This window comes from Scylla paramamosain, chromosome 15 (genome assembly GCF_035594125.1).
Source record: "Scylla paramamosain isolate STU-SP2022 chromosome 15, ASM3559412v1, whole genome shotgun sequence".
Lineage (NCBI taxonomy): Eukaryota > Metazoa > Arthropoda > Malacostraca > Decapoda > Portunidae > Scylla > Scylla paramamosain.
The window spans coordinates 6,396,169-6,418,819 of record NC_087165.1 but is presented as its reverse complement, the minus strand read 5'-3'; the positions used below and the strand labels follow the sequence as shown (position 1 = coordinate 6,418,819).

At 39.9% G+C, this 22,651-nt stretch overlaps 1 protein-coding gene across 2 annotated transcripts in view; it reads right to left on the bottom strand.

Moving 5' to 3' along the window:
* LOC135107330 (synaptogenesis protein syg-2-like) overlaps positions 1 to 22,118 on the bottom strand; it is an 81,057-nt gene extending 58,939 nt beyond the window's left edge. The window contains exons 1-2 of one of the 2 annotated variants that reach the window (XM_064017037.1): positions 21,366 to 22,118; positions 9,172 to 9,247 (exon numbers count right to left, since the gene is read on the bottom strand). In XM_064017037.1, the coding sequence (XP_063873107.1) occupies positions 9,172 to 9,220 (49 nt within the window). In that variant the 5' untranslated portion in view covers positions 9,221 to 9,247; positions 21,366 to 22,118. The remainder of the gene's footprint in view (positions 1 to 9,171; positions 9,248 to 21,365) is intronic. The other variant, XM_064017036.1, reaches the window with a different exon arrangement.
* Positions 22,119 to 22,651: the final 533 nt, after the last annotated feature.

Genomic DNA, 22,651 nt, shown 5'->3' with positions numbered 1-22,651 from the left:
TTGGAAAATTAATAGTAACTAATTTTCAATGATAAAACTGGGAGGATAATAAGCAGCATCACTTAAAAAACCGCATAATTAATTTGTTGTGATTTTAGAGGTATTCAGCACTGGAGAAGACTGTGCCTTGCTGAGGACTTAGCGACAGGTCTTGTCTGTAGTGGCGACTCAAACTTCTTCATCTTCACAAGATCTCACAGTGAGAGACAATTAAACGTCAGCGTCTGATCACCGACGTGAGGAGTCACTTTGTCGCGGGTGGAGAGGCTTGAAGCGTGGTCGGTGGCCCCACTCCTTTCTATTCACTCACTGACTGATTTATTACCCATTTTTTTTTTACACATTATTTTTCCTTATCGTTTTTTTTTTTTTCTGTCTCTCTCTCTCCCTCACTTTCTCTTCATTATTGTCACACACCAGGGTAGGAGGATGACTGTGTTCAGACAGGAGAGTTTTGTGAGGGGGTGGGTCACCTGACGTCACGATACGACCCTCCCTGACCTCACGTGCTCTCTGGCCGACCAGTCAGGCCCGGTTTACACTACTCCGTTTTTAACGTATTCCGTTTCCGTACACCATCCAACCCTGACGTCACCACCGTTTCCATTCGAGCGACTGTAGTGGGAACTGGGCTCCGTTTCTGCCTCCGCTTGAACGGACGCAGTCGAACGGAAGAGATGAACCAAATTTAACTTTGTATAGAGAGACGGGCACAATGTTGCACGTACTGATATTTTGAATGTTCTAGATATGATACTCAAGTACATGATAAATCGTTATTGAATTACAGCTTTGTTATGTAATAATGGTATAATGTAAAATTAAACATTTCTTCACTGTTCGTGGAAAAAAGAGGAGTGACCTTGGTCCCAGAGAAAGGTGTGGCAACACCGCAAAGTTATGTAAACACAAGCACATGGATGGACTGAACAGGTCCAGTAAACTGCAGAAACGCAACAAGCCTTACTCAGCAGATATGGTAATGACAGTGTATCAATAACTGACAAGCACACAACCGGAAAATACTAGTATAACTTCCTTCACCACGCCGTGCACTGACACGGCAGACACTACTGTCCCTACCGTGGCTTGTAGGATTCACTAGCGTGTAGCTACTTATATTTCTTTATTGTGCAATAAATGACACTGTTCGTCACCTCACTGGGCTCTCATCGGCAGCAGCGAGCAGCAAGATGGCAAGAACTAAATAAATTTCTTATCGAGAAAGTCTCCTCCGCGCGGCCATGTTGACAAACAATGGATACGGAGACTGTGGTGAACTCCGTTCAGTACAGACTCCATTTTTTGTGACGTCATTGTTGGACGGTGAACGGAGACGGAATCCACTAAAACGGACTAGTGTGAATCGGCCCTCTGTCGTATGCATCCTGGGTGGCGCCACTTTCTCTAATGGCTCGCCTGTCACTAAAGCGTTTGGTGCCCGTCGGCTCCGTTGACCAAGAGCTTCCCCTTCGGTGCGGCGCCTTCATTTTCTTTTTTTTTTTTTTTTTATCTGTCAATCAATCGATTAATCAGCGTCTGATGCTCGATGCGAATCTTGACGAAGGACCGTCCCGCACGAACGCCCAAAACTGTCTCCTCAACCCTGACCATGACCAAAAACTGGTTGTACCAAGACTGGTGTACGACTTTGTTCGAAACAGGTGACCTAAGCAAAATCCTCTAGGTCAGTAGTCACGATAGGACAAGAAATAACAGGTTTAAGCTTGATAGTTAGATTTAAAAGAGAAATAGAAGAAATTGGTTCTCAAATAAAGTGGTATATGAATGATTAGGTTAAGTAATCAGGTTGTAAGTGCCTAGTCATTATGGAGCTCTAAAGATTAGACAAATCTATGAATAATGATGACAGGTGGAGAGAGGTAGGCAGGCTTCATGGAGGGATTGCTACATGAAGGCCTGATGGCTTCTTGCAGCTTTCCTTATTCTCATGTAACCAATGACTGAATATGTGAATTAGCAAACAACACAATAACATTGTCCCCTCTGAGTGTCGGTTATAATCTCTCCTCGTGAGGTGAGTGTAAGCCTCGAGTCAATAAACACTCTGGGCTCTCATAAGGATTATCTTCAAACCCACAGAAAAGTTTAGTCTGGTTCATCATGATGTTTCCTTCAATAGTAGTGCAGAATATTCTTCTTAAATTATAATCAGAATCATATAAAAAGCTTTGAACATCCCTGTAACTTTCACCGAAGTTTACTAATAACCCTTTAACTGTTGTGGATTTCCCTTCAAACTTAACAAGATGGTATGACATAAGTTTAGTTCATCATTTTTTAGACTATACTGGCAACAGAAATAACTAGGTAGTTCAAACTTACTATCCGTAAGTTTATAAATGGTGATTAATATCAAATTATTTAGGCAAGGAAGAACATGCTATAATCAGCAGTTAAGTGATCAAACATAGTTGAAATAAGACGCGGGAACACCTGAAAATAACAAGCCTGTGGCCTTTGCTGTAGCGTGCAGCGTCACACAGAGAACACTTCTTACTCAAAGTCCATAATACCAAGTTCAAGGGGTGGCTTAGCTTTATTCTTTTTCTATAATATTACCTCACATGTGGCATAACTTGAAGTGAGCGACGATTATCTTGTGACACTAGGAGTATCTATCGGTGCCGCCACGCAGGGCAGGCGCCATCTTCTTGCAGCCAAGGCAGGTAAATGTACAGTTGCAGAAACGAGAGAGAGAGAGAGAGAGAGAGAGAGAGAGAGAGAGAGAGAGAGAGAGAGAGAGAGAGAGAGAGAGAGAGAGAGAGAGAGAGACGTGCACTAGAGGTGACCACCAACGCACTCCCCACAGCCTCCCCCCTAAGTGTGTGTCTCCTGGCTTCCTTCCCGTGGGGCAGGGAGCAGCGTCATCAGTCTAACTCTGTTCTTGCTTGCAGGCGAGCTATAAAAACTGGTTAATCCAGTCTTATTTGCACTCATGTATAAATCCTACGTCCGGGTAGTAAACCGTATAAGAGAGAGAGAGAGAGAGAGAGAGAGAGAGAGAGAGAGAGAGAGAGTGTGTGTGTGTGTGTGTGTGTGTGTGTGTGTGTGTGTTGGGATAGAGATATATTTATGTACTTTTCACCTCTAACCTTCATAAGAAGTCACTTACTATTGATGAAGGAACCAACTGCAGAATAAGTGTTTCCTGTTCCACGGAGCCGATTGTCACTGTCCCCGCCTTCTCTGTGACGTCACCAGCTAGCGAAAAATTGGTACTTGTAATAGATGTCTAGAATGTGCAGCTTGAGTGTCACCTACTCAGCGTGCACTCATTATGGCAGTATAGCATTTCAGTAACATATGATTCTTTCATTTCCTTTGATTGCAGCTGATGAATAAGGGTCGGAGGAACGGAAGAGGAAGACTACGGCCACGGGAATGAAAAGAAATGGACAGTTGCACAAACTAAAGATTTTACAAAGCCTGTCTATACTCATCTTTCGCTTCGATCCGCAGTTATGTAAGGCAATTCTCATAAAAAGACTAAACAGGTAACGAACGAATGGAGTACCGGAAAACGAGTGAAGATAGTAAAGCAATGATCAATTGATTTTTCAAGAGTGCGAACTTATACCCACACAAGACGCCACACTGCGCGAGTGGTCAACATGTCACAGTGCACGAAAACTGACAGGTGATCCGCATACTGAGACGCAGAATATGTGTCAGAGCTCTAAGTGATGTGCAGGTGTTGAGTATACACACCAGTACAAGTAAAGCGCAGGAAGGTCACTGGCCTTGAGAGACAGTCCTTCGAGTTGCCAGTTTTTCTTCACAAGAGGTAGGTCAACCACACACGGCCAAACAGCAACGGCGCCGTTTGATGTAAGGTTCCTCTGGCTGACCCTTGGCTGGCAGGCTGCAAGTGTAGACCGGTCAGAAATTTTGCCTGACCGACGGAATCTATTCTGTTCCCAAAGGGGATAAATCTGAAGTGGGATACACACACACACACACACACATTCAAGGGATATTCAACCACTAGCGCTGTGAAGATCTACCCACCAGAGGAACATAATACTCGTGGAAGAGGAAAACGCCGCACTTACCAAACACTACATCAGAGAACATAGAAGCACATATTGCGATCATATCAGAACCTTTGCCTTATGCTTGACAGTTCAGTCTCTGCCTCCACGCTTATCATGCCGCACAGGGAATCATGAAGCACACTACAGACTCCAGATGTTGCCTCGAAGCACAGATAAACACTACAAGAAACAAGAAACACCTTGAAATGTTTGCAGTAAGGAAAACAATAACTACGAGATAGACAAACTTACTTGTTATTGATGATCTTTTCTAAAAAATAGATACGGAGACTATGCACCTCAAATAATAAACCGGCGGGGGGAAGAGAGAGGAAAAGAGAGAGAGAGATGTGTAAGTGAGGCAAAGCGTGCACGCCAAGGTAAAAATAGACATTTACAGGTAAATAGTGCAAACACTGCTGTAAGGAAGTAACTGGACATCAATGTTGTGATTTAAGACCTAATTGGAGAGAGAGAGAGAGAGAGAGAGAGAGAGAGAGAGAGAGAGAGAGAGAGAGAGAGAGAGAGAGAGAGAGAGAGAGAGAGAGAGAGAATGGGACTCGGAGGTTGAGTGGACACAATTGAATTGCTGAAAGTTTATGAACACGGAACTCTGAGACGGAGTGGACGCAGTGCTCTCGCTGCTGCGGCGCCATAAATTTACACACTGAGGTGCCAATTGAAATTAAAATATATTAGAAAATTGGAAAAAATACATACAATAAGAAATAAAAAAAAATCTAGCATATGTTTATGATAAGAACAGAAGAAATATAAAATATAAGAAGAAAATTTAAAAATAAAATACATATAAGATGCAAAAATTCTATTAGGACGTTTAAAGCAGAAAAAATAGGAAAAAAATAAATATATATATAATAAAGAAATTTGAAAAAAAAAAAAAAAAAAAAAAAAAATATATATATATATATATATATATATATATATATATATATATATATATATATATATATATATATATATATATATATATATATATATATATATATATATATATATATATATGAAAATACCAAAAAAAAATCTAGTTGTAAACTTAGATTGAAAAGTAAAAAAAAGAAATAAAGAGAAATGTTTACAAACCTATATAGTAACTGTTGTAGTTGTAAGTTTGGAGTGTAAGTAATATTAAGAAAAGAAGAAAAATTATAAGTAAAACATGAAAGAAAAAATAATAAGTAGATAACAAGTTGATTTTGTCGGATAATTGTATGCTGTAGTTGTAAGTATAGAGTTCAAATGAAATAGAAAGAAAATAATATAAATAAATCTAATTAAAACAACAATATCATGAAACATTTTTTATTTTTTTTTATCGTAATACTACGTTCTAGTTGATAGCTTAGAGTTGAAGTTTAGGCCACACAACTGGCAACAAAAGAGAGATTCCAGTTTTAGTCGTGCTCAGTAAAATTGTGCAATATTACTCTAATGAAGCAGCGAGTGTCGTGATGCCACTCGCGACCAAAGAATTAACGAGCTGCAACTCAGATCACCAAGAGAAGAACACCGCGAGACCCTGAAACGAGCACAGGATTCGGAGACGCAGTGAACACAATCGAGACTGAACGCTGATGAACACGGAACTCGGAGGCGGAGTGAACACAATCGAGACGGTAAAAAAAATCACGAACAATGGACTCGGAAAAGGAGTGAACACAATCGAGACACGAACACGAACACAGAACACGTGGGCTGCTCACACCTGCTATGTAATCTAATACTTGTATCACCACAAAAAGTCGGTGTTCCTAACTCAGGCAAAGAAACAGGAACGTTGTACGAGCGCCTGGGGTCTCAGAAGTCAGTCAAAGAGATGCGAAAAAGTGTCAGGTTTAATGCACTTGATCACTAAGCTCAGGAATCAATGTCTTTATTCAAATTGATTTCTTATGGGCTCTGTGGCTATTGCACTGAGTGTCGTATTCTTATCGTATGGCATAAAGTTCTATGTAATAAAAGATGTGAAAAATTACGATGCTTTTTTTTCTACTTGTTGCGCTCCTTGTCCTGAGAGAGAGAGAGAGAGAGAGAGAGAGAGAGAGAGAGAGAGAGAGAGAGAGAGAGGAGGAGAGAGAGAGAGAGAGAGAGAGAGAGAAACCAGCACTTCAGGCCACACCACCTCCATCACACCACCACACCAGCTCCTTGGGGTCAACTGGCAGTAAATTCTCTGAACACACCAGTTGTGACCTCAACGAACCTTTTCCTTTGTGCCTCACAAAACAAGGGGGCAGTCACAGCCTGCCCTCTAAAGACAACTCTCTTCCTCCACACAAAACTAAATGCACCTAATTACACACACACTCTTCACTCAAAATTCTAAATCAATATGGAAACTCCTGCACCAACCTCAGAGTCTCCATCTGGGGAGTGGACCACAAATGTCCCTAGATCAGACTGCTCTTCTGGTATCAACCCTAAGTGTCTTGACACACCTCTCAATTTTTTCTTCATTAACATTTCCAGCATTCGCAGCCTTAGATTTAATTTTAAATTTCTAGAACAACACCTCTCCTCTACTAAACCTCATCTTTTCCTCACTGAAACACTGGTGTCTGAGACAACTGGATGTTGCGTCCATGTGCATGAAGACTTAATCTGCTCTCGTGCCCATGCTCTTGAATCTTCCGAGTTTTCCAGCATCTGGCTACGACTAAACAGTCACTTTCAATTTATCGGTGCAGTATACTTCTCATCTAACTCCTCTGACTGTAAGTTCCAAAGTGAATTCTGCATAGGTCTCCATTCTTGGAGACTTACATATTCACCACGAGCTTTGGCTTTCCTCTCCCTTCATTGACCATCCTGGTGAACTAGCCTTTGCTATCTTCTACGACCTAGAGCGATTGGTGCAACACCCTACTTGTATTCCTGACCGTCTTGGAGACACACACAACATTCTTGATCTTTTCCTAACCTCTAAGCCTCTGCTTATTGTTACCCTCTCTTCTCCGTTGGGCTCCTCCGATCACAGTCTCATATTTGCATCGCTCCAATCCCTCCTCAGGATCCCCTAAAGCGAAGCTGTCTCTGGCGTTTTGCCTCTGCTAATTGAGGGGGACCTGAGGAGGTATTATGCTGATTTTCCTTGGAATGATTACTGTTCCCGTGTCAGAGACCCGTTTCTGTGTGCTGAGCGCATAACAGAGGTGATAATGCCTGGCATGGAGGCGTACATTCCTTACTCCTTCTCTCGATCTAAACCTTCCAAACCTTGGTTTAACACAGCCTGTTCTCGTACTATACATGATAGTGAGGTGGTCCACAAAAGGTACTTGAGCCTTCCATCACCTGAATCTCATGCGCTTTATATTTCTGTCCGGAATCATGCCAAGTCTGTTCTCCAACTAGCCAAAAAACTCCTTCATTAATAGAAAGTATTAAAATCTTTCAAGATTCAACTCCCGTCGTGATTTCTGGCACCTATCTCTAATAATTTTGTTTCTTCATCTGTCCCTCTTTTATTTCAACCTGATGGCACCACTGCCATTTCATCTATTTCTAAAGCTGAACTTTTCGCTCAAATCTTTGCTAAAAAACTCTATCTTGCATAATTCAGGGCTTCTTCTTCCCTCTACTTCATGTTACCCATTAAGATCCTTAGCAGTGATGTTTTCCATCCCTCGCTGATCTAAACCCTCGGAAAACGTTCTATTGCTTTAATTTCCTTCATATCTAAAGTTTTAGGATCTATCCTCAACAGAAAGATCCTTAAACATCTATCACTTCACAGCTATCTATATCATCGCCGGTATGGGTTCCGTCAAGGCCGCTCTACCGGTGATCTTCTGGCTTTCTTACTGAGTCTTGGTCATCCTCTTTTAAAGATTTTGGTGAAACTTTTGTTGTTTATTTTCACATATCAAAAGCATTTGATAGAGTTTGGCACAAAGCTTTGATTTCCAAACTACCCTCCTACAGCTTCTATCCTTCTCTCTGTAGCTTCCACTCAAGTTTCCTTTCTGACCGTTCTATTGCTGTGATGATCACTGTTCTTCTAAATCTATTAACAGTGTTGTTCATCAAGGTTCTGTTTTGTCACCCACTCTCTTCCTATTATTCATCAATGATATTCTAAACCAAACTTCTTGTCCTATCCACTCCTACGCTGATGATACCAACCTGCACTTTTCCACGTCTTTTCGTAGACGTCTAACTTCAGGAAGTAAACAGTTCTCGCTGGGAAGCCACAGAACGCCAGACTTCTGATCTCTCTAAGAATTTATGATTGGGGCAGAGCAAACTTGTGTTGTTCAATGCCTCAAAAACTTAACTCCTCCATCAGTTAACTCGACATAATCTTCCAGATAACTATCCCCTGTTCTTCAATGGCATTCAACTATCCCCCTCTTCTACACTGAACATCCTCGGTCTGTGCTTTACCTGTAATCTGAACTGGAAACTTCACATCTCATCTCCAGCTTCTATGAAGTTACGTGTTCTGAGTCGTCTCCGCCAGTTTTCTCACCCACCCACCCCAGCTGCTAACTCTGCACAGGTGCCTTTTCTGTGCATGTATGGAGTATTCTTCACATGTATGGGGGGTTCCACTCATACCTCTCTTTTAGACAGGGTGGAATCAAAAGTTTTTTCGTCTAATCAACTCCTCTCCTCTAACTAACTGTCTTCAGCCTCTTTCTCATCGCCGCAATGTTGCATCTCTTGCTACCTTCCACCGCTATTTTTTATACCAACTGTTCTTCTAATCTTGCTTACTGCATGCCATCCCTCTTCCCGCGGCCTCACTGTACAAGACTTTCTTTTCTCATCCCTATTCTGTCTACCTCTCTAATGCAAGAGTTAACCAGCATTATCAGTCATTCGCCCCTTTCTTTGGTAAACTCTGGAACTCCCAGCCTGTTTCTGTATTTCCGCCTTCTTATGACTTGAATTCTTTCGAGAGAGAGATTTCAAGACACTTATCCTGCAATTTTTGACTACCGCTTTAGACTCTGTTCAGGGACCAGCACCCCAGTGGGCCTTTTATTATTATTATTATTATTATTATTATTATTTTATTTTTTTTTTTTTTTTTGCCTTTGGCTACATAAAAAAATAAATAAATAAAAAAACACTCGTGGAAACCTACTTACTTGCGGTGGAGGGAAGGGTGCTTTAATTATCCCTTTCATCGTCATAAGCGTCCTCCGCTAATCCTCACGGTACTGTAAAATGGGTTTGCATGAAGACAGGAGGAAACCAAATAGATAACATGTTGATTTTGTCGGATAATATTGAAATACATCAGCGTTTTCATCCGAGGGCTGAGCTAAGTAAGACTTAGATTAATTTATTTCTTTAATTTTACTAGTGATCCCTCCATTCTTTAGATCACAATTTGAAAAACCATCATAATTTTGCCCACAGTCTTGAAATTAGTACGCTAAGGTTACTTCCATAGTTCGCCTCTCCCTTTTTTTTTTTTTTTTTCTTGAGTACGTAAATATATTACACACACATACCAGAAAGTTTGGTATATAAATATGTGCAAAAAGCTGTTGGTGATTAAAGGGAAAATTGTGTAGAGGTGAATGTGTTAAGGTGAAGGCTATTGGTGTGATAATGGCTGACTGATGTGATGGTATTAGGCCATATTTGTCAACTGGATCATTGACTAACAGCTGCAGTTGATACGCCCTTACCATTTGTCCGGGTTGACGGTATGCCTCACTGGGCTTACCATTCAGTATTACCTGTACAGTTTGATGATAAAAGTGTTGTAGAGATGCAGCGAGTACTTGTTAATCTTATGGTGCTAACGCCCCTACGAGTCTTTCTTTGGTGATATTGCCCATAGCACAGCTACTACGATCGCTGACATCATCAACGTGCATCACCATCAGTTCTACCAACATTGTCACGACCCGCAGTCAGTTATTGCTGCGGTTTCCTACTATTACTTTTACTACTATTACTACTACTTCTACTGTTACTACTAATATTACTGCTACTGCTGCTGCTGCTACTACTACTACTACTACTACTACTACTAGTAGTAATAGTAGTAGTAGTAGTAGTAGTGGTAGTAGTAGTGGTAGTAGTATTAAAAGTAGTGGTAGTACTAGTAGTAGTAGTAGTAGTAGTAGTAGTAGTAGCAGTAGTGGCAGCAGCAGCAGCAGCAGCAGCAGCAGCAGCAGCAGCAGCAGCAGTAGTAGTAGTAATAGTAGAAGTAGTAGCAGTAGTAGTAGTAGTAGTAGTAGTAGTAGTAGTAGTAGTAGTAGCAGTAGTGGCAGTAGTGGCAGCAGCAGCAGCAGCAGCAGCAGCAGCAGTAGTGGCAGCAGCAGCAGCAGTAGTGGCAGCAGCAGCAGAGCAGCAGCAGCAGCAGCAGCAGTAGTAGTAGTAGTAGTAGTAGTAGTAGTAGTAGTAGTAGTAGTCACCACCTCTGCTAATGCTACTTCTACTGCTAGACACCGGCAGGAGGAAGTTACAATATTAATTAGGGCAAAAAAATAAAATCAGACAACCACATCAACAACCAAATAATTCAAAGAGAGAGAGAGAGGAAAAAAAATGAGACAAACACTAGCACAACATCCACCACTCCCACCATCATCATCATAACAGCAACAACTACGACCACAGCCACCAAAAAAAAAAAAAGAAAGAAAGAAAAAAATCACTGTGACAGGGTACATATCACTTAAGACCCGCATGCACCAACCCCATCACCACATGGAAGAACTATGTAACTCAATACTTACACAATAAAAATAGGTAAGAAATAGTTTACACAGCAGTGGCGCGTATTACACACATACGGTTACATCAACCCCGCCAACACGCTAGCCTCCTTCCCAGTCCAGCAGGAAGACAAGAGCTAACCTGGGGCAGGGAGGCAAGCAGAGTACCGCTAGTCTATGCTGCCAATCTCGCTACCCTTGACCTAACACCTTTGTACGCGACTTCTTGACTGCCCCTGATGCAACGTATATGTAACTTGACTGCCGCTTACGCATTTTTAGAGAGAGAGAGAGAGAGAGAGAGAGAGAGAGAGAGAGAGAGAGAGAGAGAGAGAGAGAGAGAGAGAGAGAGAGAGAGAGAGAGAGAGAGAGAGAGAGAGAGAGAGATGAGCAAAATGGATATCAGAGAACCTACCGATCTACAACGAAGGTAACTGTTTATTCATTGTCAGTAGTGAACTACGTGTGGAAGAGAAGGATGGATAGAAAACATTCATCTACGGTCGTCTGCTGGTCACCCAGTCAGCTGTTCCCCAACAGAAAGAGCTCAGGAGCTCAGAGCTCGTACTGACCGATCTTTGAGTAGGACTGAGACCACTCACACGTCACACACCGGGACAGAGAGGGCACAATCTGTCGGTTTAGATTCCGTACCTGCTTGCTGCTAGGTGAACAGGGGCTACGCAATTAACAGGTTCGCCCATTTGACTTGTCACGCCGGGGAAACGAACCCGGGCCTTCCCGGTTGTAAGCCGGGTGTTAAACACTATACTACGCTCAGAGAGAGAGAGAGAGAGAGAGAGAGAGAGAGAGAGAGAGAGAGAGAGAGAGAGAGACGTCTCCTGCAAGATGCCTCAGGAAACGAATTCCGTGTCCAGATTCCGATGACTTCTTTTACATTTGATTTAAAAATAGTGTTCAGAATATCTCTCTCTCTCTCTCTCTCTCTCTCTCTCTCTCTCTTGCTCAGTACAAAAACCGCTTAGCGTACACACAAATGAAAAAAAAAAGGGAAAAAATATGAAAGCAATTAAATAAATCGTTGACATTATTCAGACGCCACCGACTTAAGATAAAACGACATTTTCTTACTTCTTCGTGCCTACGTGTAAAAATTTAACCCTCTCTCTCTCTCTCTCTCTCTCTCTCTCTCTCTCTCTCTCTCTCTCTCTCTCTCTCTCTCTCTCTCTCTCTCTCTCTCTCTCTCTCTCTCCTAATCGTCCCATATATCATTCTATGGCCATCACGTTTATCTCAATACCACCATTGTCTGAAGAGAGTCTCAGTGGTGGCAGTGGAGGCTGTGATGGTGGTGGGAGGGCAAGGAGTGGTGGTGGTGGAGACGGTGGTTGTGGTGGCCCGTCCGTCCTTCCCGCCCTGGTATTCCAGTAACATGAGAACCACAAACTGCGTGCTTCTGGTTGTCTCTATATGATACTTAATTGTGTTAATGATAGGGCCTTATAGATTCTCCCTATCTTTTCCTGCATTGCGAACATGATTTTCTTTTTTTATACTTTTTATAAGGGCGTGTTCAAGTTATTCGCATTTACATTAATAGGTTAATTTAGCAACTTTTTTTTCGGTGTGTGTGTGTGTGTGTGTGTGTGTGTGTGTGTGTGTTTAATAGGTTAGTGAAGAAGGGAAAAGAGCGAGCGAGAGAGAGATTAATTTAGCAACATTTTTTTTTCGGTGTGTGTGTGTGTGTGTGTGTTTAATAGGTTAGTGAAGAAGGGAAAAGAGCGAGCGAGAGAGAGAGAGAGAGAGAGAGAGAGAGAGAGAGAGAGAGAGAGAGAGAGAGAGAGAGACTGCATAACCGACCCTTTCCAAAAAACGCATAGTTCAGTCTACCATTCACTTAAGCATTGGATGTAATGGTATACATACTACACACACTATCAAAGGCACAGAGTTAACCATTATAGTACCCTTTGTAATCAAACTGATACACGCGCACAACAAAGGTACGTAGTCGCAAAACTGTAGGATGTCTTGTGAGTTGACGCGTCCGGCGAGATTTACAATGCTGCAAAAGGTATCTACTGTGTTAATATAGCATGGAGGGTTGGCAGACATTGGACTAGCAAGCGGTCAATGTAACATGCTCAGCGCCGGTTAGGTTATGCGATACTAATTCAAAATGGATCGTTTGTTTACGACAGACTTGAGGAAATTGCTGGAAATGTGTTCGTCACCCATCCTAGTACTAACCATGCCTCGTTGCTTAACCTTGTTAATCGGACGAGAAGCACTGCATTGAACATGAGTGTGTGTGTGTGTGTGTGTGTGTGTGTGTGTTTTATATCTGTGTAGTATGTATTTTGCCTTGTTTTAGTTTTTTGGGGTTCTTTTTAATTTTACATGTAAGAGAGACTGGCCAAGAGCTACAAAACACTTAACGGAGTAATAATTTAATAGATAAATAGATCAATGAAAATAATAATAATAATAATAATAATAATAATAATAATAATAATAATAATAATAATAATAATAATAATAATGAAAAGAATAATAAGAAGAGGAAGAAGATGATGATGATGATGATGATGGTGGATAATCAACAACAACAACAACAACAACAACAACAACAACAACAAAAACATCAACAAGGAGAAGAAAGAGAAGAACAGAAGAAGAAAGCGAAGAAGAAGAAGAAGAGAAAAAACGTAGGAGGAGGAGAAGGAGCACACAGGAACACAAAAGAAACACAAAGGAAAGAACAGACTGCAGCCCTACTGGACCTCCTAACGAGGCTGTCCGTGTTGCTATGAATTAAAGGCAAAAGGAGAACAAGGTTCAAGGAAGGAAGCATATATATATATATATATATATATATATATATATATATATATATATATATATATATATATATATATATATATATATATATATATATATATATATATATATATATATATATATATATATATATATATATATATATATATATATATATATATATATATATATATATATACATATATATATACATATATATATATATATACATATATATATATATACATATATATATATATACATATATATATATATATATATATATATATATATATATATATATATATATATATATATATATATATATATATATATATATATATATATATATATATATATATATATATATATATATATATATATATATATATATATATATATATATATATACATATATATATATATATATATATATATATATATATATATATATATATATATATATATATATATATATATATATATATATATATATATATATATACATATATATATATATATATATATACATATATATATATATATATATATATATATATATATATATATATACATATATATATATATATATATATATACATATATATATATATATATATATATATATATATATATATATATATATATATATATATATATATATATATATATATATATATATATATATATATATATATATATATATATTAATATTATTAATTAATATTATTATATTATTATAATAGGGTGACCAGAACTAAGGTCGGACAAGATCATTAAATAAAGTGTGAATTACTCTTTTTGACTTGAATTCAAAGGTTCTACCAATAAACGCAAACAATTTATTTGCTTTTTAACGACATCTGAGCAATGTTTACTTGATTTGAGGTCTGAGGTAACCGTTACTCCAAAATCTTTCTCTTCGTTAACTTTGAGAAGCTCGGAGACTTTCACTGAGTAATTTACACGATCATTATTACTCCCTATGTGCAACAATTTATCTTTATGGACAATGAGTCTTGTCTGCCACTTGTCTAAGTTACTAAGCGGTCGAGGTCGGATTGTAATTTCCTTTTGTCATCTGTTGTAGTTAGTTTTTTCAATATTTTAGTACCGTCAACAAATTTTGACCTTTTACAGGTATGGCCCTCATCTATATCATCGTCGATAAAGAAATAAACAGGGCTGAATACGGATCCCTGTGGTACACCGCTTGAAACATCTTGCCAGCTTGACGATTTACCATTAATAACGACGCGCTGCTTCTTCTTAGAAAGCCAATCTTCTAGTCGGAGGAGGAGGAGGAGGAGGAGGAGGAGGAGGAGGAGGAGGAGGAGGAGGAGGAGGAGGAGCAGGAGGAGATGGACGATGACGAGGAAAATAGAAAGAAAAAAAAAGGCAGAAACCCACTTAACCACTACCAAAACACAATGAGAATAAAGAGGAGAGTTCCCATACTACTTTCTTCGTTAGAGATCAGCTTTTTCTTAGACTGGATGTACAAACAGATAAATATGAGAAAAAAGGAAACGACAAGGTAGATAGCTAACGGTAAAGTAATATCTTAAAAGCATTACTTCTCAAATTACCCTTCACTGATCCTCCCTCTCTCGCCACAACGACTGCCTCTCTTAACCACTGGAGGGACGACAAGGCAAGCCCGACACTGGCTACTTCAGGAGTTAAAAAAAAAAAAACATATATACATACTTTGTCCTTTCGTCCTCTCGGTGAAGGAAATGTGATATGCCTGCTTATTATTATCGAGGAAAGCCATGACTCTCTCTCTCTCTCTCTCTCTCTCTTTCTCAAGTACCCTCCTCGCCGCTTCATAGGCGTGTTGTAATGCCACAGCGCAACGCAACCCGGCAGTATCAAAACAATGCGGTCTCGTACAAGGATTTCAGGCTAAGACGCGCCAGCGTCCAGCTACATGATACCCCTCCCCGAACATCCTTCTCTCTCTCTCTCTCTCTCTCTCTCTCTCTCTCTCTCTCTCTCCTGTCTCCATCTAGGTCACTCTTGATGGATGGTTTTTAGTTACCTTACAAGAGGAGAAAAATTTGGTGTTATAAAAATAGACGGCGAGGCTCATGTTCATGCGACACAGGCGAGAGCAGGACAATAAGGACATGACTGTGCGCTATAAGTTACTCAAGGATACCGCGTCACTTTTTATGCCCGGGAGACGAAAGGTAGCGAATCTCCATTCACTGATGGAGGGTCCTGGGACTTTCAAGTCTCATCAGTTTCTGCTATGTTATGAGATACAATGGGCTGTGATTCAGTAACTCAGGCAAGACACTTCTGGAGAAAGGAAATGATACATGGCTTCCCATGTTCTAGCATATACATTAAGGATTAGAGGGTTGTAGGATTGAAGAGGTAGAGTAAGGAAGTAACAGGGAAGCAGGAACTAAGAGGAAGGAAACAGTAACAGGGAGGCATCTTGAGTTTAGAGAAATGAGATAGGTGTTAGTTAAAAGTGTAATTCACATAAAAAAAGCTCTCATGGTCAGTATCAGGATAGGACAATAAATAATGGATTCAAGTTTGATAGAAAAGAGATAAAAAAGAGATGGAAAGCAAATGGCTCTCAAATAAAGTGGTTGATGAATGAAATAGACATCATACTCAGATTGTAAATGCCAGGTCAATAGGGTGTTTCAAAAGATGATTAGAGAAATAAATGTCTAAGGATGATAACTGGAAAAAGGTAAGCATAATGTAGACAAGGACTGCCACACGTTGGCACGATGTTTTTTTTTTTCTGCAGCTTTCCTTATTTTTTTTGTTATTGTGCAACTTACGGAACATAGCTTCACAACAGAGATATTTGCACGGGAGTAGTGGTGAGATGTGCCATACACAAGACAATATAGAACGAAATGAAAGAGAGAGAGAGAGAGAGAGAGAGAGAGAGAGAGAGAGAGAGAGAGAGAGAGAGAGAGAGAGAGAGAGAGAGAGAGAGAGAGAGAGACCTACTCATTCAACTCTCTCTCTCTCTCTCTCTCTCTCTCTCTCTCTGTCTCACACACGTAGGATCTCATCAGATAAACATATATAGATACATACGAAAGTACATAACACAGAATGTAAAACACACACACACACACACACACACACACACACACACACACACACACACACAAAGGTTGCATAACATAAGGAATCCTGAGAAGCAACAACAGCCAGGCAGGGACAGTTGGGGCAGTTTGCACTTCAAAAACAAGATCAGCTTCATTACTAAGTGCCCTTGAAGTGTCCACGTGTTACCCGATGCCACCCAAATGTCAGATGTCGCGTCCAGGGCCTACAGAACCCAATAGCTGCGTTCCTGGAGTCCTGCAAGGGGGAAACGTGCTCTTGAAACGTAGTACTGCTAATTGAAGTACTATGATGGACGCCTTCACGTATTACAGCCACAATGGGGAGTAATTAATAAGTAAAACGGTAGTAAAGTAGTCATTAGTAAAACATACTGTTCTGCACCCACACGCACGCACGCACACGCACACACATTCATCTGCAAGTTTGAACGGTCTCCAAGGATGCCGTGTTGTCTTCCTCCTCCTCCTCCTCCTCCTCCTCCTCCTCCTCCCTCTCCTGATTAACGAGATGAAGAAGGTGACTGAACATTTAGCCTACTTTCTTTTATCTCTTCCTCATATTGTTTTTCTTTTTTCTTTTATATGCACCGTTTCGTACATATTTCCTAGAACGTCCTCTCTCTCTCTCTCTCTCTCTCTCTCTCTCTCTCTCTCTCTCTCTCTCTCTCTCTCTCTCTCTCTCTCTCTCTCTCTCTCTCAAGAGCGCAAAAGGAGATATCAGCACCATCATAATTACTAGTCTTCCACAATAAGAACATAAGAAAATTAGGGAAGCTGCAAGAAGCCATCAGCCCTTCACGTGGCAGTCCTTGTGCAAAACTCACCTACATGTATCTACCTATCATCCCCATCCATGAACATGTCTAATCTTTTAAAACTCCAGTATGATTGGACACTCCATGCATACCACTGTATTTCAGAACCAGTTTCTTACTATTTTTTTTTTATTAACAGTATTTTTTTTTAAGCTAACCATAATTCTTATGCCACGCCATGCAGAACCCTTCAACTTTTTCTCTCATCCACACGCTGCTCAGTTAAAATAAGAGAAAATAAAATAAAGAAAAAGAGAAACAAGTTCTCGAGAATCAATCTAAAACCTGCATTCTAGAACGCTTTCCTCTTTCATCAAGACTATTTTCAAAGCCAAAGATATAAGTGTTTCTCTCACTGATGGAACAAAATACTATAAAACTCTCCTAACAATCATGAAAATATGCACGTATTCAAGAAACGTTTAGAATAGTCAAAACATCGCTATGATTATATATATATATATATATATATATATATATATATATATATATATATATATATATATATATATATATATATATATATATATATATATATATATATATATATATATATATCATCCTCGGACAAGAGAATGAATTCCCAGCACATGACCCCTTTTCACATTAACTGACGTGGGCGGAGTCTCCTTACCCGTGCAGTGTCGTGAACAGAGACCTGGAGTGATGTGTGAATGAATGCAACACTTCAACACTTCTCATTATGTATATTCGTACTTCGACTGTAACTTATGCCTTAGCTTAGAAGTTCAGGCACTGACATACACAGGTACATCACAGGGAACGAAGTAATGATGATGCAAATTGTCATGGAGGTGAAGGTGATGTTACGATAGGAAGAACTGCTGTTACTCCCAAGTAACTCTAGGAAAGAGGAATGTTTCTACCCATAATTCCTGAGACGGTGGAAGTTGTGTCTGGAACGACGCACGTGTACAGATTTGTATATCCTAAGCAACCAAGAGCCACCGTGCTCCTCGTCCCTCAATCCTCACTTATAAGAACATAATGGGAAACTTCAAGAACCCAGTAGGCCTACACGTAACAGTCTTGACTTGATATATACACTGACACCTAAATCCACCTATCATCCATCCATCTATCTTTACTATTACCTCTGGAAGTTCTTTATTTGCTTCACTAAAATCTGATATCCAAGATTATTCCACTCATCTACCACCTATTTTTACCATCTATTTGAGAAGTAATTTCTTCTAGTCCTCTTTTTTTAAATCTATCAAACTTGGACCCGTTATTTTTTGTCATTCCCTGTTGGCTAATTCTAAACATCTTCACTGTATGTACGTAAATTGTAAAAACTTAAGTCTCCTTTCATATGGGATATTATGTAGGTATCACGCATCCAGTATATAAATTTCCATTTTTCTTACGAACTTTTCTGATTTTGGACAATCCTTCTGGCTATGTTCTGTATGGACTAGCACCTTCAGTGGGCCTTTTTCCTATGCTTTTGTGTACCCTTTGGCCAGGGACCCTCTGACATCCTAAAAAAAAAAAAAAAATACGTCTCACCACACACCACCTCAACATTACCTCGGCGTTTTTACTTAAAAAAATCAATAAAAATATCACCTTGCATTGGCCGGGAATCGAACCCGGGCCTCCAGCGTGACAGAAGAGAATTCCACCACTGAACCAATGCATGAGGTACACATACGGGTGAGTTGCAAAATTACGCAAAACCGTTACATTTTCTATAACGTCTCTTCCTTACCGAGTTGCCTTCGAAACTCTAAAGGTGAATTAAATCAGTAAAGTCCAGAGGAGAAGTGGCGTTGCATCACAAAGTTTCCATCATGTTACAGGGAATACCACGCCAAGAGATACGATTATCACATAAAAAAAAAGTTATTCAGCGAAATAAGTTTAAAATGATAATAAGAGTAATGAAGTATTACACATGTGAAAGGATTTTCTGCTATGGTACCATAGGAAGGGACATAATTCACAGTGAACTTAGGTCGATGAACACTCTCTCTCTCTCTCTCTCTCTCTCTCTCTCTCTCTCTCTCTCTCTCTCTCTCTCTCTCTCTCTCTCTCCGAATCTAACACTATGTAGGTAAGAACATATATAAGAAAAAAGGGAGACTCTTTACTGGAAAACTGCATATTTTACTCAATCCACATATCGTAGATCAACACTGAATAGGTATACTCCTTTCCTTGGTGTTTTAAACTTTTCGCTATCCCCTTCGCTCCATCAGCACTTGAAATATAATACGACTATCCCTCCATTCATTATACAATTACTGGAAACTTCACTTAACACTGGTAATATTATACTTTATCACTCCATGAACAATGAAAATCTCTTTCTTTATGGTCGAAATAGCATTATTTTCATTTTTTTTTTTTTCTATATAACTCAACCAGAAAGGATGCATTTTCTTCTTTACGCATTACAACCCCTCTTCGCTCTCTCTCTCTCTCTCTCTCTCTCTCTCTCTCTCTCTGTGTGTGTGTGTGTGTGTGTGTGTGTGTGTGTGTGTGTGTGTGTGTGTATCCACATTCTTCTACATAAAGTCCCTCAATCAACCTTGCTTTTACAATACAATAAAACGTTTTTAAGCACATGTTGCTGAGGAAACCAGTAAGGCACGTACCAAAAAAAAAAAAAAAAAAAAAGCGAAAAAGATACTATATTAGAGCACATCTGAATGACTTCAATTGACCTGCGATAAATGGACTTCTCAGGTCAGGTTAGAGATCAAGGGCGGGTCAAGCCACCTCACCTTACAATGCGGTGGAATTTTACATCAAGTAAGAGGCGCAAGTACACAACGTGGCAAGCAGCAACGTAGCCATAAGTATGTGGCGGCGGAAGGGTTAAAAAAAAGCGTCATGCAAGTCCTTGCTCAGCTATCTTATATTAATAAAATAAAACCTAACATCGCCCTTATCCTGGGGTGAAGGCGTTTTGATTTTCCCTTAATCTCCTATGGGGATTGCATCATGCTACAAAAACCTAGCGTAAGTAAAGACAATAATCTGTACTCATATCCTCATTCCCATAACTTAATGAAAAACTGTTATAATGATGTATGTACAAAATCTATAAACGCGGCTAGCCGTTCTGCCTGCGTACTAGGTGGCCGGAAGCCATATTCTACCTCCATACACCATCCCATGACTCACCACGCCCTACCAAGACTACAAATCCACCAACCTGTATTTTACAATAAATCAAAGAATTGCAGCGCACAATAAATCAAAGAATTGCAGCGCTTATTTTTAAAATGCAGATTTGCTGAATTAGCTTCGTAAAATGCACTTATGAACCGAGAGCTAAAATTTAGGTTTGGTAGAGAGAGAGAGAGAGAGAGAGAGAGAGAGAGAGAGAGAGAGAGAGAGAGAGAGAGAGAGAGAGAGAGAGAGAGAGAGAGAGAGAGAGAAACATTATTAGCATCAGCAGAACGACAAGCAACATATGAAATCAGGAGGAAATCATTGAAGGAAACAGCTTCCTTCCACCTTCCAGTGTACTCGGCATTACAAGATCACGTGAATCACGGACATGTAAACGTGTTATTTGAACAAGGAAGGTGTGTGTGTGTGCGTGTGTGTTAAACAGGCGAGTCTGTGTATATCCAAAACTGACAGCAATTAAAAAATAAATATGTACTCTATGTAATGATACGAGCTCTCCGTCAAACACAGAAATAGAAAAGTAGAAACAAATAAGAAAAGTAAGATCAGTCAGGGTGAAGTACCGAGGCCGTCCCGGAAGTACTGGAAATTACATGTAAACTCGAAAGTTAGTTGGTTTGCGAACATTGCACCTGAAAATGTCTTTTCTCAAAATGACAGCAAGAAAGCTTATGAAAACTACAAAAACACAATGGATGTGGATTTACACAGCTATGATCATTGACTCACCGGGCAAAGCCGTAGCGGGGGGCGTGAGGTTATATGACAAGACGGCAAGAATAACCAGAAGCCGGTTCCTCTTCCAGTAGCCTTGTCTCGCCATCCTCAAGCAGTAATGAAACACAGATCCACCAACACTGTTAACTTTAGGTCAGCTAAGTAACTTATATCTTTCTGACGCCAATAAAGTTAATCAGCATTTCTAGCGTGGAGCACACACACACACACACACACACACACCACCCCGCAGGGACGTTCGCCTCACCGACACAGTCCAGACCTTGTCATTGTGAAGTGGTTGTGTCTTGGGGAAGAGCACCTGTTGAACACAAGGTGGAGTTCGAAGCCACGCACCGAGGCAGCTACTTTGTGATAGTTACTGTGTACACACCTCTGCTTTCTTTTCTTTTTCTAGATTACTGTCAGCAGCTCACAGGTCATAACACTTTCTTAGTGTCATCCACACAGACAGTATGCCTTGCCACTTTGGTATCTTTCGAGCATTTTCATTTAAAGCATTTAACGCAAAATTAGCGAAAACATCCTGCAAGCTTTTGAAACTAATAGTTTTACCTCGTACGATGTATACTGTTTAAGTGTAGCATGATAAAGATTTATATCGATTAACTTTATCGTTTAGGGCTGGCGCTATAATACAGACTTTAGACGCGGTAGTGAGACACGCGTGGAAACAAGAAGGCGCAGTGCTCACAGAGCGTATTCATGCGTCCTACCTCTACGGAAGAAAAGGAGTTACTGGCTGTGGTTTGGTTGAGCTGCTTGAGCATAGCTCAGCCACGAGACACTGCGCGCCATCTGACGGATTCCTTGGAAAGTTTCTCTGAAAGCCTGTCGCTGGTTGTGGTTGTAATCTTGTGATTGACAGACGCTTTCCTTTACAGCAAATTAGAGATAAAACCTGAAGCATTTTGAACAAAAGTATTGATTTTTTTTTTCTTTCCTCTGTACAGACAGTAAGATGTTCGTCACAGATCTTTGAGCGTAACACCTTGCCACGTTTTAACATCACCAAACTCTGAGCCTAGTGATGATAGCACGCTTTACAATTCAACTTGCGAAAATTCGTAGGATCGCTCACTGTTAAAACAAATAAGTTTGCTGCATTAACAAATCACGCGAATGTGAACACTACCGATCTTTGAGACGGAGGCTGGGTCACTGAGTGAACTCGTGGTACACTAAACCACGGGCTGGATGTACACAATGTAAAGCTTTCATTACTTATTTAGATCCAGTGCAGCTAATCCTTCATCAGTCGTTACTGTCTTCTTATA